Source organism: Cucumis melo, chromosome 5 (genome assembly GCF_025177605.1).
Source record: "Cucumis melo cultivar AY chromosome 5, USDA_Cmelo_AY_1.0, whole genome shotgun sequence".
Classification (NCBI taxonomy): domain Eukaryota; kingdom Viridiplantae; phylum Streptophyta; class Magnoliopsida; order Cucurbitales; family Cucurbitaceae; genus Cucumis; species Cucumis melo.
In genome coordinates, this window is record NC_066861.1 from 15,428,956 (window position 1) to 15,448,439 (window position 19,484).

At 32.9% G+C, this 19,484-nt stretch overlaps 1 protein-coding gene across 11 annotated transcripts; it reads right to left on the reverse strand.

Moving 5' to 3' along the window:
• Positions 1-2,716: 2,716 nt before the first annotated feature.
• LOC103485818 (mitotic-spindle organizing protein 1A-like) lies at positions 2,717-6,382 on the reverse strand. Of its 11 annotated transcripts, XR_007820902.1 has the most exons (5): positions 5,291-5,645; positions 5,100-5,209; positions 3,685-3,949; positions 3,417-3,538; positions 2,785-3,111 (listed from the first exon to the last, which is right to left on the reverse strand). XR_007820902.1 is itself a non-coding variant. In XM_008443531.3 (4 exons), exon 3 carries the CDS (start codon positions 3,938-3,940, stop codon positions 3,725-3,727), a length of 216 nt encoding a protein of 71 aa, XP_008441753.1. In that variant the 5' UTR covers positions 3,941-3,949; positions 5,100-5,209; positions 5,291-5,636; the 3' UTR covers positions 3,401-3,538; positions 3,685-3,724. The 11 variants fall into 11 exon arrangements, 6 of the variants coding, with proteins under 6 accessions (XP_008441753.1, XP_008441755.1, XP_050940545.1 ...); XR_001762151.2 differs by lacking the exon at positions 2,785-3,111 and adding an exon at positions 2,717-2,731 and having other exon boundaries at positions 3,417-3,949; XR_536946.3 differs by having other exon boundaries at positions 3,417-3,949.
• Positions 6,383-19,484: the final 13,102 nt, after the last annotated feature.

Sequence of the window (19,484 nt, forward strand, 5' to 3'; positions counted from 1 at the left end):
ATGATTATTTAGGGTTAAAAATTTTTCCTTTAATCATTTAAATAAACACAGTTAACAATCATGCCCAAAAACCGACGGATTTACTTAGGGATCAGTAGGGGCACTTAGCCCCCCTCAATTATCAGTTTTTGTATTTTAATACTAATTTTGAAATGTCAGATTATAATATATATTAAATTATGCTTTATTTTAAACAAAGTATGGTTGTAGCTAGTGCAGTGTTGTGCCCCCACTCTCACAATCATTAGGTCGGTATTCTCGAGTTACTCTCTTGAGTAGTTAATTTCCATTGAATTGCTTTTTCAATGACTCGAACTCTTAACTTTTACACAGGTTAAATAAAATGAGAGTTGTTCATGCTTATTCTATTGAGTTGAGTCTAACTTTCTATCCTATTGTAAATTTAGCTACTCATGCACATGGTAGAGAATAGAGATGAAGGCATAATAAATCTTGAAGTGATTATATTGATAATAAACTTGTTTACAAAAATCAGATTTTCTAGTACAATCACAGGATGAAAGCAATATGAGAGAAAATGGTAAAACTCAGGTGTGGATCACAATTTCTTACTCTCGCGGTTGATTGATGACTAGGAAGCCTCTACGACTGATAGGTGAACAAATGGTGATGGTGATATGGGAATTTGGCAGTGTTTCAGCTCTCGAATGCATGTATCTTGATTCGTGTGTCTTTGTGATCTTCAATACTGGTATTTATAGGGCTTTTAGACGGTCATCGACCACTAAGCATGTTCCTTGTTTTTCGATGGCTGTTTACACACTTGTAAGATCCATCCACGGTTCGAAAAAGACACGTCACTTTTGATTTTCAGTATCTTGCTCATTTAAGCGATGGACAATCCTCATGTTATCTGAATGCCCCTTGGACTTTGTTTATACCACCACTTCAAGTAGTTTCATTTTTCTTTGCATCTTGCCGGATTGATTCTTTGTTTAATGATAGGTTTGCCTGTTGCTATGTGTTGGAAATCTTTGGACATTGTCCTTTAATCAATTTCTTCTTCTTCTTTTTTTTTTTCAAAATTTTCCATGAAAAACAAAAGAGGTCATAGATTCTAGGATTTAAAGCTTTGTAAACATCTGAATGTATATATCGCACATGACATAATTTTTAAGTTTAATCGATACATTTTCTACTATTTCTTCTTAATTATCTTGAATAAAGAGGAACAATATTTTGAATTTTTACAAGTTATCCGTTACCTCTCGTATGCTTCTTTCCTTCTAATTCATGTGTTTCTTTTCTTGTGTCAGTTAAACAGGGAAATGAAAAATATAGCTCGTCTCCTTTTAGCTATTTGGGAGAAAAGTCTCACGCTCCCTCCTCCCATTAACCTGAACGGTTAAATGAACATATCTAATGAAAACATTAGTCAAACATACAAATAAATTTTTGAAATATTATAGATTACTTTAGGCCAATGAAAACATAACCAATGGCCATCTTTTTCCCCCTCTCATTTATCATGTAAACCTTAACCTTCCAAATTGTTGATTGCTTGAAACTTTCATTATTAATTTAGACTTTTTCTTGCCATTAATATCAGATCTTGCGTAGAAAATATTTTTATTAATATCTTTTTAGGTTTTCTATACAAAGCAGTGGTTTAACGATGTCATGGTCTGCAATTACACAATTTCTCTACAGGGGACTTCCTTTTCTTTTTGGCACATTTGGTCTTTTCTTAAGGGATTTAAATGGGTTTTGCAGCTTCAAGATTTACGGTATTTGGATGACCCTTGCATTAACGATTCTAAAATCACTAATAATTAAAAAGTTGATCCAAAAGTTGAAGACCTAAAAAGTGATGAAATAGATTTGTTAGAAGTCCTCGATGTGGCTGAGGTAGATGCATTCATACAAGATGGCACATTATGTAGAGGTGATGTTGAATGTCAAGGGAGATGATGATTTTATAAACGACGAACCAAAGGTTGTTGAAGCACCAACAGAATAGAGTTATGGCTCACATTCATATTTAGATCACAAACAAGGAGAGCAAGGAATAAGTAGTGTATAACTTGTGTATTTCAACATTTTTGTAACTGAATGCTTCATATAAGTTGAGGTTCAGCAGCACGCTCCGTTTAGGAAAATGAAATACGCTTTGTTACTTCATGCAAATAATCATTCCAATAATGGTTCTTTTACTAACCAAGGTTGGTCAACGTTTCAATTACATCATATAGAAACATATACACTTAAAATTATTATTTTCTTATATAACTATTGAAAGTTGTTATCTTTTACGATCAAGATCATGATTAACACCATAAGTGTTAAAAAAATCCGATAACTCAAAAAGATCGATTAACTCAACCCGACCTATGCGATCTGGATTGGATTGGGTTCAAATAAATGAAAATTTTATGGATTGAACCAACCCAAATTTAAGATTAACTTTCAAATATATATAATTGTTTTCAAATAGAGCAAATTGGACCAAAATATTTACAAATATAATAAATATTATATGCCAATATATTAATAGAATATTATCATCTAGTACGGATAGATAATGATAGATATAGATAAATATCTATCAGTATCTATTGTTGATAGACTATGAAATTTTACTATATCTGTATATATTTTCAATAGTTTTGTCATAAAACAATTTCTCACAAATATATATATTTTAGTTGTATTTTCTTACATTGGTTTCTTGATGATTATTCTCCGGAATCTCCTAGAAACTTTTAAAAACCTTGTAAAGAAAAAACATTATTATATAAATTCAAATGGAGTGATTAACCTTAATTTAATATATGAAAATAATATAAAATTAAATAAATAACACAAAAAACCTAACCCAAGTGTATCATGATTAGGTTGGGATGAGTTCATTTTTTAATAAGGTGGGCTTAAAATGTCTTCTAACCCAACCAAACCTTGCTTAGGACGAGATACGAAGGATAAAAAAAAGCCATTATGTGCTAATGCCACCAAATTTAGCTATGTGATTGGGACCATCGCTGGAAGCACAATTGCAATCTAAGAAACATGGACACTTCAATTCCGATAGCATGTCACACGTGTCAGACACTTGGACACTCGAACACTTGGCGAACACCTATTGGACGCTTGCTAGTCCAACAAATGTATTAGACATGCATAAAACACTCGTTAGATGGACTAAAAAGACATATATGACAATAATAATAACTTTTGAGATGGAATACGTCAAGCATCAATTCATTTACTATGAATTTTTTTATTACAAAAATGATATATATATTTTAAAAATGAATGTTTTAATAAACATGTCCTTGCCTTGCCGTGTCCTAGAATTTTAAAATATGGTGTATCGATGTCCCTATCGTATTCGTATCTCGTATCCGTGTCCGTGCTTCTTAGATTGCAATGCATTGTAAAAGAATGGAAAAACATACCGATATTGATCAACTGTTGGTATGTTCAGGTAGAATACTCCCTCACTCTCATTCCAACAGATCTGATTAGAATACATGTGTGCCAATTCTGTTATTTTGACTAAATCAGCTAAACATGCAATCTGTAAGGCATCGAAATAGAGAAGAGAGGATGAACACAAGATTGTGAATGCTAAAAACATTCTAAACACCAAGCCATCTATCACAAGATGCCATCCAAGTAAGCTACATATAGAAACATGGTTAAAGAACACATTTGTATTTCAACCTTCATCAGAAGAACAGAGTTGTTTCTTTGCTTGGGGAACTTATGACTTGTTACTGGATACGTTGGTCTCTGATGAGGGTGGCTCCCGCCGTAGTTCCTTGACAACAGCAGCCAGAGCTTCAGGGTTCACACCCATGTCACAGAGAGCAATGAGGACAGAGAGAGTGTGGCGATCGATCCCGGAATCAAGTACATTAGACATATGAAATGCGAGATCTAGCGATTCCCGAGCAGTTCGTGCAGCCTCTTGATCCATTTAGAGAATCTAATAAAGAAGAAAATTACATTATTCAAAATCTTCAAGTCTTTCTAAAATTATTTTAACAATGGTATCAACAGGTTTTTGAACATGACAATGATAAAACTAAAAATCATCTAGACTTGAAAAGTTGCATGTAATCCCTATTATCTTCAAAAACACAAAGAGAAAGAAGTTTCAAGACATTCAGGTAAAAATTAGTGAGGTGTCTCAATTACCACAGTACAGGAAAAGGCAAAACGCTCCTCAGAGTCTAGAATAGCCAAAGCAACGTGCAATTTTCATTAAATCTTCCCTTGTTTCTTTGTTCAAATCATTCACGAACAAAGTAGAACAAAGAATTTAATTACACATCCAGTCATATGCAAAGATAAATCAAGAAATAAGAATGTCAATGTTTCAGAAAATATAAACGCAGCAAGGTTTCCTATGCTATAAATTGTTACCATTTCTAAGAGTATTTCCAGTTTCATTGATATATTCTCGTTCTGTTAGAAAAATCAAGCCTCTTTGTGTGTGTGCCCGCTCATAATACACGCTTCATCTAAGATTTTAGCACAAAAGAATGAACATATGTGTGTGTGTGTAAATATATGACACCAACCACCTAAAAGACCAATGTGTTGAGAAAGGAGACAAGCACATGACCAACTGGGAGACAACAGCTTGAATTAGAGCACATGACCAATGTATTGTAAAGATCCTCATCCAACTTTTGCTTATAAAACTGAAAATGTTTAGAAATTTGAACAAAGGCAGAAACATCACTACAAGTCATAGTCCCATGCCACCATAAATCCAGATCCACTTAAAACCTAAAACAACCGTTCCAAACTATGTATAACCAAGAATAATGGTTATGACTGTTTTGTCTATGAGTATTAGTGTCATTTCATCATTTCAATGAGAGGCTTGAAGGAAAAAAAAAAAAGAAAAAAAAACTGAATTTCCAACTACTGTAATTAATTCAAAAGGGATCTAAAGTCCCAATACACAGCAAAACGTACTCTTGATCCTATTGGACAGTGGATGAAACACTTCAAAATCAAGATGCTATAACAAAAACAAAGTGGGTAACTTTTAACTTAATCTCGTGAGGGAGTATTCACAAACATCAAAAAAAAAAAAAAAAAGAAAGAAAAGAAAAGAAAACTACCGACACTCTAACCGGCGAAAATCACAACAGCGGTTGGGCGTTGGACGACGAAGATGCGACGAGATCACCGAAGAATATGATCCAACAAAGGGAGAAGTTCTGCGAAACGACTGAAAAACAGCATCATTCAACAAAATGACCAAAAAGAGTTTAAAAAAAAAAGTGAAAAAAGATTCGAGTAGTGCATAAACCTAAAATGAAAGTTCCCAATATAATCGAAATTCAGAGCTGCAGAAACCAGGAATCGAATCAAAGAAAATTAAAAAGAAAATAGGAAGGATTCAATCGCGACTATATTCATCGAACTACTCAGCTTTATAATCCAAACCAGAAGCATGTTTTAGTGATTGTGTTTGAATCTCTGGATTGGTGTAATTCAAACAAAAAACCAAAAAAGAAAAAGAAAAGAAAAGAAAACACTAGTGCGTATGCAGAGGGAAAAAGAACAGGGAAAACAAGAAGATTGAATGGATAAAAAGGACGATTAGAAGAGTATGAATTAGAACATAAATGGAAAGAAACGGAAAATATAAGATTTGAAGTTGAAGATACCAGTTTGAAGAGAAGGAGGATGTAATGAATTGAGAGGAAGTTATTGGAAAAACAAACATTGATCATGAATGTTATGTTGCCACCTGTCGAATCACTTATGTCTGTTACTCTCAAAGTTAACACACCGAGCGAGTAAGGAGTGGAATAAAGGAAAGATAAAAGTAGGGTTGAACTTTCGATAGCTACGATTGAGACCTCCGCAACAAGTTTTGTTTTTTAATTTTTCACTGATTCCGCAATAAAGTCTATCACAATAGACACCTCAAAATTGTGCTATTTAAGGCTATGCACATAAAACCTCAGGTCAATGTGAAAGCTCTAGAAAAAGATTTGTAAACTTTTTCATAGAAGACAGTCACACCTTTACAATCACGTTTATTCCTTCGTCAAGTCTATCACGATACACTACTCAAAACTGAGCTATGAAGACTTCACAAGTAGTCCATATCATGACCAATTTCATCAAGTCTGTCAAAGACAAACCACTCAAAATTGAGCTATGAAAATTTTATAGTTATCCATCAAGTCCATACAAAGACCACCCAAAGAAGGGCTATGAAATTTTCAAAAGTTCTAGTTTCATCCATCAAATCCATTTAAAGACTACCCACACGTGGCTATGGACCATTAAGTCTACCTCGGTAGACCACCCATACAAGAGCTATGGACCATCAAGTCTATCGCAATAGAGAAAAGGGTATAGACCATCAAATCTATCACAATAGACCACCCAAAAAAGGGTTATGGACCATCAAATCTATCGCAATAGACCACCCAAAAAAAGGGTTATGGACCATCAAATGTTTGAGTCTTATACTTGTTGAAAGTCCTAGAATTACTCTCCTTTGGAGAGATAATCTACAAAATTCCTCTCAGACCTCACATACTTCACGAAGAAATTTTTTTCATTTAATTATCATTTCATAGCTGCATGTTTCAAACAAATATGTCTTCTTTTGCCATGACATACTATTCTTGGCAATACCTATGACAACTTATAAATCTTAATAAAGACTTCTATGTCATTCATACTAGCTAATGTCCCCATACAATGGTACATTTCTTATTAAGAACACATATGCACTAATAATGCTTATTTCGTCATTCTGAGTTACTCGGTTTGTATACACTACCTCTCTAGTATGGTAGACAATTATTAAAATGCAAACAAAAATCTATTGTAACCTTAAGATATCTAAATAAATGACGAAGAGCAATAAAATAATATTAATCAGGATTATGTGCATATATATACTTAATCTTCTCACAACATATGCAATAACAAATCTTATACGGTTTATCAATAACATAATATTTTCTATAATCCTTGCATATTCAGATTGAGAAATACTATCTCATTTATTTTTTTTTAAGGCTCATACTAGCATCATAAGGTGTTCTTACAAGAGCACCATTAAACTATCAAATCTCATTAATAGTGTACAATGTGTGATTGACATAAATCGAAACATTCTCAATAATACTTAAGTGCATCACATTAGTACACATAAATTTTTCACTTCAAATGTGATAACTTTATAGCATTGTTAACATTTATGTTTGTATCACATAAATCTTTCACATCAACAAACATATAATCAGACAATCAACTCAAAAATCAACTTTTAGTAAACACATATATCAACAATACAATTCACTTCTCAAGACACTGTTTACTAAATTGTTGTTAAAGTTTATTTTTCATCATACTTTTAGGAACTAGTTAAAGACCATAAAGAAATTTTGCATATACTTAATGTATTAAAAGACCACATACAACTACAAATGCCTTTAAGGCTCTATAGTTGCTAATTTAGTCATATGGGAACAAGAATCAAAACAATCTAAATTTCACATTTGATTCAAAATATATATTTTTTCATATGTTACACCTATGTACTTATTATCAGTTTCCTTATCTAATGTGGCACTTTGGTCGCATTCCCAACGATCCTCCCCTCATACAAAGTTTCAACTGAACCTCCCCTAAAATAGACATTCATCCATTTTAACTATCATCTAGGCTAACTCCTCTTTAGAGCATATTGCCTATTCAGTAGAGTTTAACCATAAATAATATCGTGACTATTTTTAAGGTTCCACTACACCTTTGTTCAACCTAATTAGGATTATATGATCAACAAGGCTAAACCAAGGATGACATGACTCTGATACCACTTTTAGAGACAACTTAGGGTATAAGTCCCGAGGTCTTATAAGATATCCCATATTCGATAGCTTAGACAATATCTTAAACTTCCATAAATTCCTATGAGCTTCATAAACAATAAATTTGCATATTTTCATACTACTAGCAAACTTTAGTAATATGCAAATAATATTGTACGACCATAGTTGATTACAAGTAATAGTAATACTTTCAATTTCATGAAAATTAACAACCAAATTACGTGACAATTCATGAAGTAAGTCATGCATAATTCTGTCACATATGACATACATTTCTATCCATGCTAACATGCCAATAGACATGCTTAAGTAGATCACAATAGCGTCTCAATATTCACAAACTGATTTAAATATATAAATCTATATGCAACACTATTATGAGTATAATCAATAAACGTAGTCAAAGATTTTCAATCATACCGAAGATTTCTTGAACACAAGATATGCTACCTTAGTTAGACACCTTCACATTTCTAAATATTTAAATGCAAAACATATTTAAAGTTCAACAATACTATTTTGTTGAGGGGAATAAATTTCATGAACAAATTCATTTAGCTAGACTCTATTTTAAGGTATTTGTGGTCAGAATTTCTGCTTCTAGTTTTATGCACGATTCATGTCATAAATTATTTTCATCCAAGTATATGCATTGACCAATTCAAATTAATCACAATAGCATTCATTACTATAACATAAATTTGTCAAACTATACAAGATCATCATAGTATATACTGATCAAATTTATATATGGAATATAATCCTCAAATATAGCATAGGAATAAACTAGCTAAATTCTTTGATCATATATACAAATTTAATTCATGGAATGAAAAGCTATGTAAAGTTCATTCAAACTTAATTAACTACAAAAAGCTCAATTATATTAATTCATACTCGTAAAACCAATCAACACAAAAAAAAAAAAAATCTCAATACCATTTTTATCCAAATTAACAATATTTGAAAAAATTATATATATATTGCAAGCCGAAAACTTTCCTATCACAAAGTTTAGATTCAAATGTTAAGTTGTTCACCAATTTATTTGGGTCATTGATTTTTTACATTATTATACTCAAATATTCACCAATTAAGTGTGCCACATAAGGTTAAGAATTTTGTTAGGCATAATATTCTCCGATCCGATCACTTTTACCTTTTATTTTATTTACTTATTTCATAACTTTTGGATGAAAAATTTGTAAAAATTAACGTTAATTACAAATTAATTTTTTGACCCTTAAACGTCATGAAATTAAATTTTTGACCGTTAAACGTTATGAAATTAATTTTTTTGATCGTTAAACGTTACAAAATTAATTTTTTGACCGTTTGACCGTTAAGAATTAAATTGATTGTTTACAAAATTAATTTGTGACCGTTGTGAATATGACTGTTGGTAATCCGCCCACAATATAAATAGATCCCTCACTCTCATTCTCAAAACACACAACAAACAATCTTCTCTCAAATTTTTATTCTCTTAAAAGTTTTTCGAGCTATTCTTTTTTTAGTGTTCTGGTTCCAATTAGTTTCTATGCAAAACTAATTGACGAAAAAGGGTTGTTTTTATCCTGAAGACGACGAGACATAATTCTGTTTGTACGATTCAGAGCAGAGCCACAAAAAGTCTTAAAGAGAGCGTGTTCCACGACTCAGCCTTTCACTAATCCAATTTCTGTTTTGCAATCTTTGTTCCTTTTAACAATCTGTTCCGTTGCTACCTCGTTTCTTTCATCATTATTTGCTGGACTTGGACGATTTTTGCATTGAAGACCTAAGTGCAACAAAAATTTTAAGACAATTCTTTTATGCTGTGATGCCCGGACAAATCCAATCCGACTTGATGTCTTCTGATCTCAACAGTCCATTTCGTTTTGAAGGAGCACACTTCAAAAGGTGGAAACAAAAGATGTTATTTTTTCTCACGCTGAAGGTTGGTGGCTGACACCGGTGCATCCTGCCATGTCTGCCACGACCTTAGTCTTTTTAGAAAATATAATGAAGTTAAGGATAAGAATATCCTTCTAGGGGATCATCACACAACCAAGGGATTGGTATTGGAGAAGTAGAATTGAAATTCACATCCGGCAAGACGCTTGTGCTGAAGGAAGTTCTGCATATCCAGAAATTCGAAAGAATTTGGTCTCCGGATATCTCCTCAACAAGGCTGGATTTACACAAACCATAGGATCAGACTCGTTTACTTTAACTAAAAACAATGTATTTGTGAGGAAGGGTTACACTACTGATAACATGTTCAAATTGAATCTAGAAATTAATAAGATTGCATCTTCTGCTTACATGTTGACTTCTTTTAATGTTTGGCATGCTAGACTTTGTTATGTTAATAAAAGATTAATTAGTAACATGAGTAGGTTAAATCTTATACCTAAGTTATCTCTGCATGATTTTGAGAAATGTGCATGTTGTAGTCAGGCTAAGATAACTAAAACCGCGCACAAGTCTATAACTAGAGTAACAGAGCCTTTAGAATTAATTCATTCCGACTTATGTGAATTTGATGGCACTTTAACTAGAAACAGTAAAAAGTATGTAATTACCTTTATAGATGACTGTTCTGACTATACTTTTATTTATCTGCTTAAAAATAAAAATGATGCGTATGAAATGTTCAAAATCTTTGTAACTGAAATAGAGTACCAGTTTAACAAAAGAATTAAGAGACTTCGTAGTGATAGAGGAACTAAATATTCAGTTGCTTTTAATGAGTTTTATAACTCAAAAGGAATAATACATGAAACTAGTGTGCTTTATTCTCCTGAAATAAATGGAAAAGCAGAAAGAAAGAATAGAACTCTAACTAAGTTAGTAGTTGCTATCTTACTTGAGTCAGGAGCAGCACCATCTTGGTGGGGTGAAATAATTAAGACGGTTAATTATTTTCTTCATAGGATACGCTAAAAATAGTAAAGCCTATAGATTCTATAACTTAGGAAACAAAGTAATCATATAATCGAATGACAGAGATTTTTTCGAGGATAGATTTTCTTTTAAATCTAGAAATAGTGGGGACCTATATAGTCAAACTAGTGGGGGCTCAAGTTCCAGTAGTCTACCTTCAATTAGGATCCAAACCCAAAACAAGGAAGTAAATCATGAACCTAGAAGAAGCAAGAGAGTTAGAACAGTAAAAGACTTTGGAGAAGACTTGTCTTCCCCCAACCTTGGTTCCTTTCCATGAAAAATCCAATCTTTATTTAATCTTTGTGGATACTGTATTTGAAATTGTAATTTAATAAATGGATGAGCATGGCCATGTCAAGTGGATATTAGATCATGATAAATTGTAATTCATTGAATACTATTAATATAGCAGTAACAATTGATGAAGTGGAAATGTATTTTAAAGCTCTACTGTAAACTGAGAATAGGTTGTTCATTACTGTGAGTTTGGACGAAGTATACAATGAGTTTCTGCACAAACATGATAGAAATTCTGACATTTTAGTATATTTAGCTGAATTTAAAATTTTTACAACTGGGTTTGAGAGTTTTTTTTTGGATTCTGAGTATATTTAGTTTTTTTTTGGACAATTAGATCTTGACTTGTTTGTGACACAAACTTTTAGATCATAAACTTTGTGTTATTGCTTATAATTCAAGTGTTTGTATGAGAACTCGTAGTTATTGATTTGAGTGTTTTTTTCTATGCGTTTTGTTTGATGATTATTAGGATGACTTCATTCTCGGTAGACGAGACTTTAAATCAGAGTTGTTCTAGTCCAGTACTAGGAAAAAGAAAATCGATTAAACCACCATCATCGGTATGGGAACATTTTATAAAAGTAGAAGGATGTGATCCTAAATATCCTAGGGCTGCTTGTAAACATTGTGGGACTTCATATGCTTGTGATTCCAAAAGAAATGGTACCACTAATTTAAAAAGACATTTAGAGAAATGTAAGATGTATGTGTAAATCCATTAGAAGATAATGTTGAAGGAGAGGGAGATTCTGAAAGTAGTTTGATGGCTGCATCATTCACTCAAGAAAATTGTAGAAAAATGCTTGCTAGGGTGGTTATCTTGGATGAATTGCCATTTAAGTTCGTAGAAAGTGAAGGGTTTCACCAATTTTTTCGGGCATTAAATCCAAAGTTTGTGATTCCATCAAGAGTAACCGTTGAAAAAGATTGTTTTCAAATGTATTTGAGGGAGAAAAAAAAGTTAAAAAATGAATTAACTCGAAGTGGCCAAAGAGTTTGTTTAACAACGGATACATGGACTTCTGTGCAAAATATTAATTATATGGTTGTAACGGCTCATTTCATTGATGATGATTGGTACTTGCACATAAAAATTTTGAACTTTTGTCAAGTAGCTAATCATAAAGGAGATACCATAGGTAGAGCCATTGAAAAGTGCTTAGAAGGTTGGGGTATTGATAGGCTCTTTACTGTAACGGTTGATAATGCGAGTTCAAATGATGTAACCATTGCCTACTTGGTTAAAAAGTTTAAAGGCAAAAATGGGTTGGTGTTGGATGGTGAATTTATTCACATTAGATGTTGTGCTCATATTCTTAATTTAATTGTTAGTGATGCCTTAAGATTTGCATGTGTCTATCATTCGAATCAGAAATGCTGTGAAGTATGTTAGGTCAAGATTGCAAATATTTAAAGATTTTGCTAAAGAAGATAAGATGTCAACAAAAAATTCTTATAATGGATGTTCCGACACGATGGAATTCTACTTTTACTATGTTGGATGGAACAATTAAGTTTCAAAAGACTTTTGAAAGATTGGAGGTGCATGACCCTAGTTATTTGCCAAAGGATGATATTCCTACTACTGAAGATTGGGATAATGCAAAAGTGTTTGTAAAGTTCTTAAAGACTTTTTCAGAGGTAACAATGAAGTTTTCTGCATCTATTTTTGTGGCTTCAAACATATTTTTTCATGAACTTTGTTTGATCCAAGAAATAATTCATGAAAACTCTTCGTATGAGAATGCACTATTGAGTCAAATGACATTAAGCATGCAGACAAAATTCAACAAGTATTGGGGTATAACTACAAGTGAGAAGACCAATTTATTATTGTATGTTTCTGTAGTTCTTGACCCTAGGTACAAGCTAGCTTATGTGAATTATTGTTTTAATGAATTTTTGGAGGAAGATTGTACAAAAATATGGACGAATAAGGTTGAAGAAGCATTTCTTCGATTGTGTGATGATTATTATATGAGAATGTCAAAAAAAAATTCACAAACACAATCATGTACACCTATCGAAGGATTTGACTTTCAAAGTCAAAGTGAAATACCTTCTATCTATCTAGTGGATCTTATAAGGCACGTGCTACTGTTCATGATAGATTTAAACAAAGTAACAAAACATGTCTAGATGATGTTAAAACAGAGGTAAGTTGTTATCTAGATGAGGCTCGTATAGATTGTATGGGCGATGAATATTTAGATTTGCTAACTTGGTGGAAGGTGAATTCCTCTCGATTTAAGATCATTAGCCAAGTAGCTAGGGACATCTACAGTATTCCTATATCAACTGTGCCTTCTGAGTCTGTCTTTAGCACTGGAGGACGGGTGTTAGATTCTTTTCGAAGTTCTTTAACTCCTCAAACTGCAGAGGCACTCATTTGTGCTCAGAATTGGATTCAGTCTAAACCTTTGGATGACATGACTGAAGAAATTGACGGGGCTGATGAAATTGATGAAGGTAATATTCTTTTTAAAGTACTCATTTAAAATTTTCAATTATCCCATATAAGCTAACTGTTTGTCTTTTTGATCTAGAATTCATAAACATAGGAAAGGAGATGGAAGCTACATTTGAGAATTTGAATAATGACTCTATGGTTTAAATCCCTACTCTCAAATCTTTATTTACATTTTTTTAAAATTGTTAACTTGTTAAATATCGAATCTTGTTTTTTTAGAGTCTTGAAGCTCAGTGATGGAAGCACTTTGGGTTATACGAACAAGGTGGTCTCGTGAAGATGTTCATTAATTCATACCTTCACAATTGTAAATTCTGTTGTTTGCGTAAGGATTTGAAGGGCCTGTAGCTTCTCTACTATCAACTCTTTATTCCCGCTATGTGTGTCCTCAGAAGATTCTTAGTTTATTTTTCTTTGTTTTCTGTTTTCCATTTTTAAGTAATATACTTTAGTAATATACTTTATGTGTAGTTTTTACTTTTTATCCAAGTGCAGATATATGTTTTTCTCTCCTAGGTACAAATTAAAGAACTAACTATACTTTATTTAGCTTTTGATTATCATTTGGGAAATGGACAAGCTTGTGTTGTCACCATTATCGTTGCCTTTGATTATTTATTCTCATGGTTTCCATTTTCATTTTTAGTGTGAACTGTGAGAATTTATATATCTAATTTCGATCTTCCTTCACTTTATTGGGTGCTTCTATTTTTCTTCTTCTAAAAGAGATAAAGATGCTTCATCAATAAGTGAATTTCAATAAGCATTTTGCCCATAAACTTTATTTAGGACAAAGTTATGTGTCTAATTGTTTCAAGGAGCTAATTCCCTCAATTAAGAGTGGTTTGACAGCAAGATAGATTAGAACCTATATGTAGTTTAAAAGGACAAATTCATCTTCGTTTGTAGGCAAATTTTGCTGTCATCGATTGAAATAGAAATATACAAAAGATTGTGAATTTGTTCATGGTATCATAGCAGCTTACACATAGGCGAAGAATCTTGGCATCAATTTTTGTTGATTTCTACTCTTACAAAACTCATGGAAAAGCCTAAAACAATACTCACAATATAAGCATTCCATCAATGTTCTAGCCTTGTTTCACTCAAGTTGACAACATTCAATTTTCTCTTATGGAAGTCACAAGTTGATAAGGAGTCTTGGGTTAGAATGACATCTAACAAAGAACTCAAATTTTGACAAAGAGATCAAAGATGTAGATGAGAATCATCTCACCAAAAATAAATGTTACACTACCTGGCTAGCCAATGATGGACTTCTAACATCATAATTGCTAGGGATCATCACAAGAGAAAAGTTGATCATGTTAGAAGGATTGGAGAATGCTCATCAAGTGTGGAATTCCTTGGAAGAGATATTGCTTTCAATCACTAAAGAAAATGAAATCCATATCAGTGAATCTTTGCACGGATTGAAGAAAGGATTGTTGATTCTAGAAGAATATATCAAATGTTTCATGGTACTAAGTGAAAAACTAGCAGTAATGAAGAAGCCACTTGATGATCTAACCTAGGTGTTTATGCTAGCAAGAGGACTCGACGATGAGTATAAACACTTCAAGACAAAAATGTTATCAAAGACGTCATATCCAACATTTAGTAAATTTATTCTTGCATTGAAGGCATATAAGCAAATGAATAATCTGGAAGCTGAAGAAAGAAGTGTTGTGATCAACCATAACCTTTCTTTTTACAATCAAAGGGAAAGGTTTCATAGACGAAGAAGAACCTTCACATCACGAGGTAGAGAATTTCCAAGTCAGTTGAACTCCAACTACCTATGTAAAACAACCACAAGAAAACTGCACTAATTCAGAGATGAATCCAACTCCAACATCCACTCAAGGTAAAATAAGTCCTTGCCGAATATGTGGTAGATCTAACCATACTGCCTTAAAATGCTGGAACAGATTTGATCATACTTTCCAACCTGAGGAATTACCGAAGGCATTTACTGCTATGACAATGAAAAAAAATATTGATCCCCTGTAATGTATGCAGACTCTAGTGTTAATTCACATGTAATCAACTCCTTCGTATAAAGGAATGGAAAAACTTATGTTAGAAATGGTGATGACTTAGAATAACACATATATGCAACTGAATTGTAATGGAACAATTCAATCTAGTAATAATTCCTTAAATTTAAAAAATGTTCTTGTTCCTAAAGTAAAGAAAAACTTATTGTCATTAAGCAATAATGACTGTTTAATAATATTTTCTGCAAATGACTTTGTTATAAAGAACAAGTAGGAGATGTTGAAAATTAAACATGTTTTAAATAAATAAGTTATATGTGAGTTAATTTATGTAAGTTAGAGAAGGATGTGAGTTAAAAATGTTAGAGTTAATTTAGTAAGAGTTTCACCTTAGTTAAATGTAGGATTTAATTTGTTGTATTTAATTGTGATATGAGTTATTCTTATGACAATCTTATAAATAGGATTGAAATATTGTAATCTAAATCATCCAAGTGTGAGTTGAATACACACAACAAGTCTTCCAAAATTTTTTTTTCTATCAAATATTCTATTTGGTGATTATTTATTTGGAGTGTTCATCAAACGCTTCCAACAAAGTGGTATCAGAGCTTGAGTTTGGAGTAAAAAAATTGGTTTTGCAAATGGCAAACAACAATTTAGTTCCCTTCCAAGTACCTCGACTTACGAAAGAAAATTATAGTAGTTGGTGCATTCGAATGAAAGCTCTACTTGGTTCACAAGATGTGTGGGACATTGTTAGTAATGGTTATGAAGAACCAGAAAGTGATGCAGCTTTGAATCAAGCTCAACGAGAAGCTTTACAAAATACAAGAAAAAAAGATCAAAAGGCTCTCACCATCATTCATCAAGCCATTGATGATATTAATTTTGAGAAAATTTCTGGAGCAACTACTGCATATCAAGCATGGCAAATTTTGGAGAATACGTATAAAGGAGTAGATCGAGTCAAGAAGGTTCACCTTCAAAAGTTGAGAGGTGATTATGAATCACTACATATGAAGGAGTCTGAATCAGTTTCAGATTATACTTCAAGATTACTAGCAGTAGTAAATGAAATGAAAAGATTTGGTGAGACAATAAGCGATGAGTAAGTAGTAGAAAAGATACTTCGCTCATTGGATGAAAAATTTAATTTCATCGTTGTAGCTATTGAAGAATCAAAGGATTTGAGTACAATGTCCATTGATCAACTTATACGTTCTTTACAAGCCCATGAAGAGAAGCTTCTTAAGAAGAACAAGCAGATGACTGAGCAACTTTTTCAGTCAAAGTTGAAATTAAAAGACAAGGAAGACAACCTAGAAAAAGGAAATCGAGGTCGAGGACGTGGTGGTAATCATGGACGTGGTGATTTCAAAGATCGAGGTCGAGGAAGCTACGGTCAAAGGAAATTTGATGAGAGTAATTCAAACTCAAATTCATCAAGAGGTAGAGGAAGACAACATTATTCGAGGTCAAGTGCGGAAAGATCAAATAATGACAGGAGGTATGACAAAAGACAGGTTCCATGTTATAATTGTCATAAATTCGGCCATTATTCTTGGGAATGCAGAAATAGAGTTGAAGAAAATGCAAGTTATGCTGAGAAAGATGAAGAAAGCGGTGATTCCTCATTGTTTCTAGCATGCAAAGGTGCAGAAACATGTGAAAACAGTGCATGGTATCTCGATAGTGGTGCAAGCAATTGCATGTGTGGAAGTAAATCAATGTTCGTGAAACTTGATGAATTTGTTAGTGCAGATATCGTATTTGGTAATGCCACAAAAATTCCAGTTAAAGGAAAAGGTAAAATTTTGATTAATTTGAAGAATGGGAAGCATGAGTTTATCTCTAATGTTTATTATGTGCCTAATATGAAGAACAACATTTTGAGTTTGAGGCAACTCTTAGAGAAAGGCTATAATATTTTGATGAAGGATTATAGTCTTTTGATAAGAGATAATCATGACAAAATTATTGCTAAAGTACAAATGGCAAAAAATAGAATATTTTTATTAAACATTCAAACTGATGTTGCTAAATGTTTAAAGTCATGTTTGAAAGAACCCAATTGGATTTGGCACATGAGATTTGGGCATTTGAACTTTGATGGCTTAAGATTATTAGCCAGGAAGAACATGGTGAAAGGGTTGCCATATGTCAAACATCCAGATCAACTTTGTGAAGGTTGTCTTCATGGCAAACAATCAAGGAAGATTTTTCTACAAGAATCATCTTCGAGAGCAAGGAGACCACTGGAGTTAGTTCACACGGATCTTTGTGGACTGATCAAACCAAGTTCTTTTGGTAAGAATAATTATTTCTTATTATTTATTGATGATTTCAGCCGGAAAACTTGGGTTTACTTTGTCAAAGAGAAATCAGAAGTATTTGGCATGTTCAAGAGATTTAAAGCTCTTGTTGAAAAAGAAAGTGGTTATTACATTAAAGCTTTGAGATCAGACAGGGGAGGTGAATTCACTTCAAATGAATTCAAAACCTTTTGCGCAGAAAATGGAATCCGTCGACCCTATAACAGTTCCATTTACTTCTCAACAAAATGGTGTTGTTGAAAGGAAGAACCGAACAATACTTAACATGGCTCGAAGCATGTTGAAGTGCAAGAAGATGCCAAAAGAATTTTAGGCACAAGCTGTTGAGTGTGCAGTGTACTTGTCAAATCGTTCCCCTACTAGAAGCTTATGGAACAAAACTCCTCAACAAGCATAGACAGGAAGAAAACCATCCATTGGTCATTTGAGAGTATTTGGATGCATGGCTTGTGCGCATATACCTGATCAAAAGCGTAGTAAGCTTGATGATAAAAGTGAGAAATATGTGTATTGGCTATGATGCAAGCTCAAAAGGCTACAAGCTTTATAATTCTGTTACAAAGAAGACGATCGTAAGTAGAGATGTTGTGTTTGATGAAGAAGCATCATGGAATTGGAATGACGAACCAGAAGATTACAAATTTTTTTCCCGACGAACGTGATGAGCCTAATGACATTGCTTCTCCACCAACATTGCCAATCTCTCCACAACAAAGCACATTTTCATCATCTGCAAGTTCAAGTGAAGGGCCTCGTGGCATGAGAAGTTTACGAGACATATATGATGAAACTGAAGAGTTAAGTCAAAGTTTTAATAACCTTACTCTTTTTTGTTTATTTGGTGACAGTGAACCTTTGAATTTTGAAGAAGCTTTGCAAAATGACAAATGGAAGATTGCTATGGATGAAGAGATAAAAGCCATAAAAAAGAATGATACGTGGGAACTTTCTACTCTTCCAAATGGAAAGAAAGCAATAGGTGTCAAATAGGTGTTCAAGATCAAAAGAAATGAAAAGGGAGAAGTGGGGAGATACACAGAAAGATTAGTTGCAAAAGGATATTCTCAAAGAAAAGGCATTGATTATGATGAAGTATTTGCTCCCGTTGCTCGTTTGGAAACTATAAGGTTGTTAATTGCTCTTGCTGCACAAAATAATTGGAAGATTTTTCAGATGGATGTCAAATCAGTATTTTTGAATGGATATCTAGAAGAAGAAGTCTACTTGGAACAACCTCCTGGTTATTCTGTGAAAGGCCAAAAAGATAAAGTTCTAAAATTGAAGAAGGCATTATACGGATTGAAACAAGCACCAAGAATGTGGAATAGCAGAATCAACAAATATTTCCTTGATAATGGGTATTTGAGGTGTCCTTATGAACATTCTTTTTATATTAAGGTTAATGGTCATGGAGATATTTTGGTAGTTTGTTTGTACGTGGATGACTTAATTTTTACAGGAAATTGTGCAAGTATGTTTGAAGATCTCAAGAAGGCGATGACCCAAGAATTTGAAATAACAGATATAGGGCTAATGTCATATTATCTTGGCATTGAAGTGAAGCAGTCAGAGGAAGGAATTTTCATCTATCAAGAACGATATACTA

What these genes read in the sequence shown, in the direction of transcription:
- LOC103485818 (XM_008443531.3), bottom strand. Translation starts at nt 3,940, where the DNA reads ATGGATCAAGAGGCTGCACGAACTGCTCGGGAATCGCTAGATCTCGCA.